Below are 3,570 nucleotides of genomic sequence, written 5' to 3'. Positions count from 1 at the left end.
TCCCTTCCCCCACACTCTTGTATAAACACCACCACCACCCTCCGTCCTCCGCCACGAGCACGCCGCCATCCAGATCCAGCCACACCCTTCCCTCCACCGCCGCTCCCCGTCGTCCTCGAGACCGGCGTGCAGTGAGGATTTGGATCGGCGTCTTCCTTCGCTGGTAAGGGAACCCTAGCTTTCTCTGACACGTTGCTCGTTCTGTTCTGCGGTGGAACTTTTATTCGCCCTGAGCGATCCATCGAATCCAAATCTTTGTTGCTGGTACGGATGCTCCGATCTGCCCGGTTTGTTGCGGATTCATTTGCTCCGCGGCGGAAGACTGGTAGGGAGCAGTTTATTTCCAAAAATTTTGTTCGAGATGAAAAAGGTTTTGGAGGGGAAAAAAGGGTTTTTGTGTAAGAAACCGCACCTGGCCGCCTCACTCATGGTGATGGCTAGCCTGCGCACTTAACTCAAGGGGACTGATTACCCCTAATGAGCTAAGCAGCACGGATGATGTCCGAACTAGTAGTAGAAAGAAGGTGGCATTTGTTTTCTGTTTTGAGTGACTGGTGGATTGGTAGCAATAACCTTCTTCTGTTTGAATCTGTGTGATGCAACAGAATCACTAACCAGATGGCTGACGGCGAGGACATCCAGCCCCTTGTCTGCGACAATGGCACAGGCATGGTCAAGGTTTGTGTTGCTCCTCCTGATTGATTCATACGAACCGGCAGTCCGGCATTTGTGGTTCTGATTGTAGAGTGATGTTTGTGTTATCTGTAGGCCGGTTTCGCTGGGGATGATGCGCCAAGGGCTGTCTTCCCGAGTATCGTTGGGCGCCCACGCCACACCGGTGTGATGGTGGGGATGGGGCAGAAGGATGCCTATGTTGGCGATGAGGCCCAGTCCAAGAGGGGTATCCTCACCCTGAAGTACCCGATCGAGCACGGTATCGTCAGCAACTGGGATGACATGGAGAAGATTTGGCATCACACCTTCTACAACGAGCTTCGAGTCGCGCCCGAGGAGCACCCCGTGCTGCTGACCGAGGCACCCCTGAACCCCAAGGCTAACAGAGAGAAGATGACCCAGATCATGTTTGAGACCTTCAATGTGCCTGCCATGTATGTTGCCATCCAGGCCGTGCTTTCCCTCTACGCTAGTGGACGCACAACAGGTGATTAACTGATTATCCCATTACATCAAAGCGCATATTGCAGTGTAAGCTTTTTTCCATCTCAGCTGGATAAACGTTGTTGTTCTTGCAGGTATTGTGTTGGACTCTGGTGATGGTGTGAGCCATACGGTCCCAATCTACGAAGGTTATGCCCTTCCACATGCCATTCTTCGCCTTGACCTCGCTGGACGTGACCTAACTGACAGCCTGATGAAGATTCTTACTGAGAGGGGTTACTCTTTCACCACCACTGCTGAACGGGAAATTGTAAGGGACATCAAGGAGAAGCTCGCATATGTGGCACTTGACTATGAACAAGAGCTGGAGACTGCCAAGAGCAGCTCCTCTGTGGAGAAGAGCTATGAGCTGCCTGATGGGCAGGTGATCACCATTGGGGCGGAGAGGTTCAGATGCCCTGAGGTCCTCTTCCAGCCTTCTTTCATTGGTATGGAATCCCCTGGAATCCATGAGACCACCTACAATTCTATCATGAAGTGTGATGTGGATATTAGGAAGGACCTCTATGGTAACATTGTGCTCAGTGGTGGCTCAACCATGTTCCCTGGTATTGCTGACCGCATGAGCAAGGAGATCACTGCCCTTGCACCAAGCAGTATGAAAATTAAGGTGGTGGCACCGCCTGAGAGGAAATACAGTGTTTGGATTGGAGGGTCCATCCTTGCCTCCCTTAGCACCTTCCAACAGGTAAAGATTACACTTCTCTGTCGCTCAAATATCAAGTTTTTCAATGTTGCAGCAGTAGTTGCACTGTGCCTTTTTTTTCTGTTAGTATACTAACAGCGTGCTCTGATGTTTATATGACAGATGTGGATCTCGAAGGGTGAGTATGATGAGTCAGGCCCAGCGATTGTTCACCGGAAGTGCTTCTAAGCCCTGGATTCTTGGTCTTTCTACTTTACTCTGGCTCTTCTTTGGTTAAGTCCTTGCCATGTATGCTACTCTGTTTGAGATTGCTGGGGTGCTATTGAGCTATATTGCCGGATTTGTTCGTTGGGTCAAAATCGTGTACCTTTTAGACTTAATATGTTCAGTGGCTGCTATATTCAACCAGTGCTGAATCATACATTTCGTGTTCAGGTTTCACTTGATGGCAAATTTGGTGCCAGTGTTAAAGAGTATTGAACTATCTACCAGCGTCTGTAATAGTTTTCGAATGACTGTTTATCATTTCCTTGTACATTTATTCTGGGATCTGAATCCGTTGCACTGTTGCATACTTGCATTGTCCATTTAATTCATGATATCTGGCTTAGGGTTTGGTGACTTTCAACTGGTATCCGCATTGGTGCAGTCACTTGATTTTTGTTGGCAGCCAAAATGTTCATTACATCTTTTGAGCTTATCTGCCCTTTGGCTACGCACTGTCGTAATCAATGCAATAATAGCTAGTGATTTCTGAATGCATATGCTGCTGCTTCGGTTCATCTGGCACCGAAAACATGGTGTGTTGGCGCTACTGATTTCTGAATGCACATTCGGCTGCTTTGGTTCATCTGGTACTGAAAACGTGGCATGTTGGCGCCACTGATTTCTGAATGCATCAAAGGCAGGAACATGATCCTGTACTTGGAGAACATGGGATGTTGCTTGGTGAAGAGTAGGGGTAGGGGCCATTGCTGCTTGTAACTTTCTTCATGTGCAACCATTGATTGCTTCATGTGGGTGGATGCCCTTTGGGTTGTGACTTTGTTCAGATCCGTAGCCTTTCATCTGCATATAGTGCTCCTCTTTTCCAGTTCATGTGGCAGGTCATTTTCAGTTCTACTTTTCGGTTATTTTCTGCAGTTTCTTGTGGGCGGTACGAGTTCATGGCCTTCAGGTGGCAGCGTGGTTGCTATTGTTTCTGGTATTTGTGGTGCAAGTTTGCTTGCAGCTGCACACCACAAAGCCACTGGAAATCATGGATATGTGGATTCGTTCATGCCAGAACTTTCAAAGGATCTCTAGCTTGTCATTGTCTGGTTCCGGAAAGTAGTTTGTGTGGCCTGGCTCGCTATCTTGTTATCGACACATCATCATCGATGTGTGGCTGATGAAGTGAGCCATATTTGTTTTCTTCTTTAAATGGGCAACGATAAAAGTGAGGTCTAGTTTGGATGGGATCTTAGCACAGAAAGTCAGAAACTCAGTGAATTGTCATAGCAAATACACTTCTACAGTCACCTGTTTGTTTCAGTTTAGGATTATAATAAATTTTATTTATTTTAATTTAGGATTATAATAAACGATTTATAGATGGTGGATTATAATAAGTTGGAGGGAAATAAGCTGTGAGCTGTTTGGCAACTTAGATTATTGTAGTCTAGATTATTGGCAAAAGTCTGTAATACCCTTAATAGGGGTTGGAGGATTCAGGTGTAGGATGGGAGGAGTGGTATTGATGAGTA

At 47.0% G+C, this 3,570-nt stretch overlaps 1 protein-coding gene across 1 annotated transcript; it reads left to right on the top strand.

Annotated features, from left to right (window-relative positions):
• LOC133904436 (actin-7) lies at positions 1–2,366 on the top strand. The gene is made up of 5 exons (XM_062345941.1): positions 1–163; positions 606–678; positions 769–1,162; positions 1,254–1,867; positions 1,988–2,366. The coding sequence occupies exons 2-5, from the start codon at positions 619–621 to the stop codon at positions 2,051–2,053; spliced, it is 1,134 nt and encodes a 377-aa protein (XP_062201925.1). The 5' UTR covers positions 1–163; positions 606–618; the 3' UTR covers positions 2,054–2,366.
• The last annotated feature ends 1,204 nt before the right edge of the window (positions 2,367–3,570 follow it).

This window comes from Phragmites australis, chromosome 22 (genome assembly GCF_958298935.1).
Source record: "Phragmites australis chromosome 22, lpPhrAust1.1, whole genome shotgun sequence".
Lineage (NCBI taxonomy): Eukaryota > Viridiplantae > Streptophyta > Magnoliopsida > Poales > Poaceae > Phragmites > Phragmites australis.
This window is presented reverse-complemented; position numbering and strand designations above follow the sequence as displayed.

Bases quoted from the DNA above. Each gene is read 5' to 3' on its own strand.
- LOC133904436 (XM_062345941.1), top strand. From the start codon at position 619: ATGGCTGACGGCGAGGACATCCAGCCCCTTGTCTGCGACAATGGCACA. The intron at 1,163-1,253 runs GTGATTAACTGA...TTGTTCTTGCAG, and splicing joins CGCTAGTGGACGCACAACAG to GTATTGTGTTGGACTCTGGT. The intron at 1,868-1,987 runs GTAAAGATTACA...TTTATATGACAG, and splicing joins CCCTTAGCACCTTCCAACAG to ATGTGGATCTCGAAGGGTGA.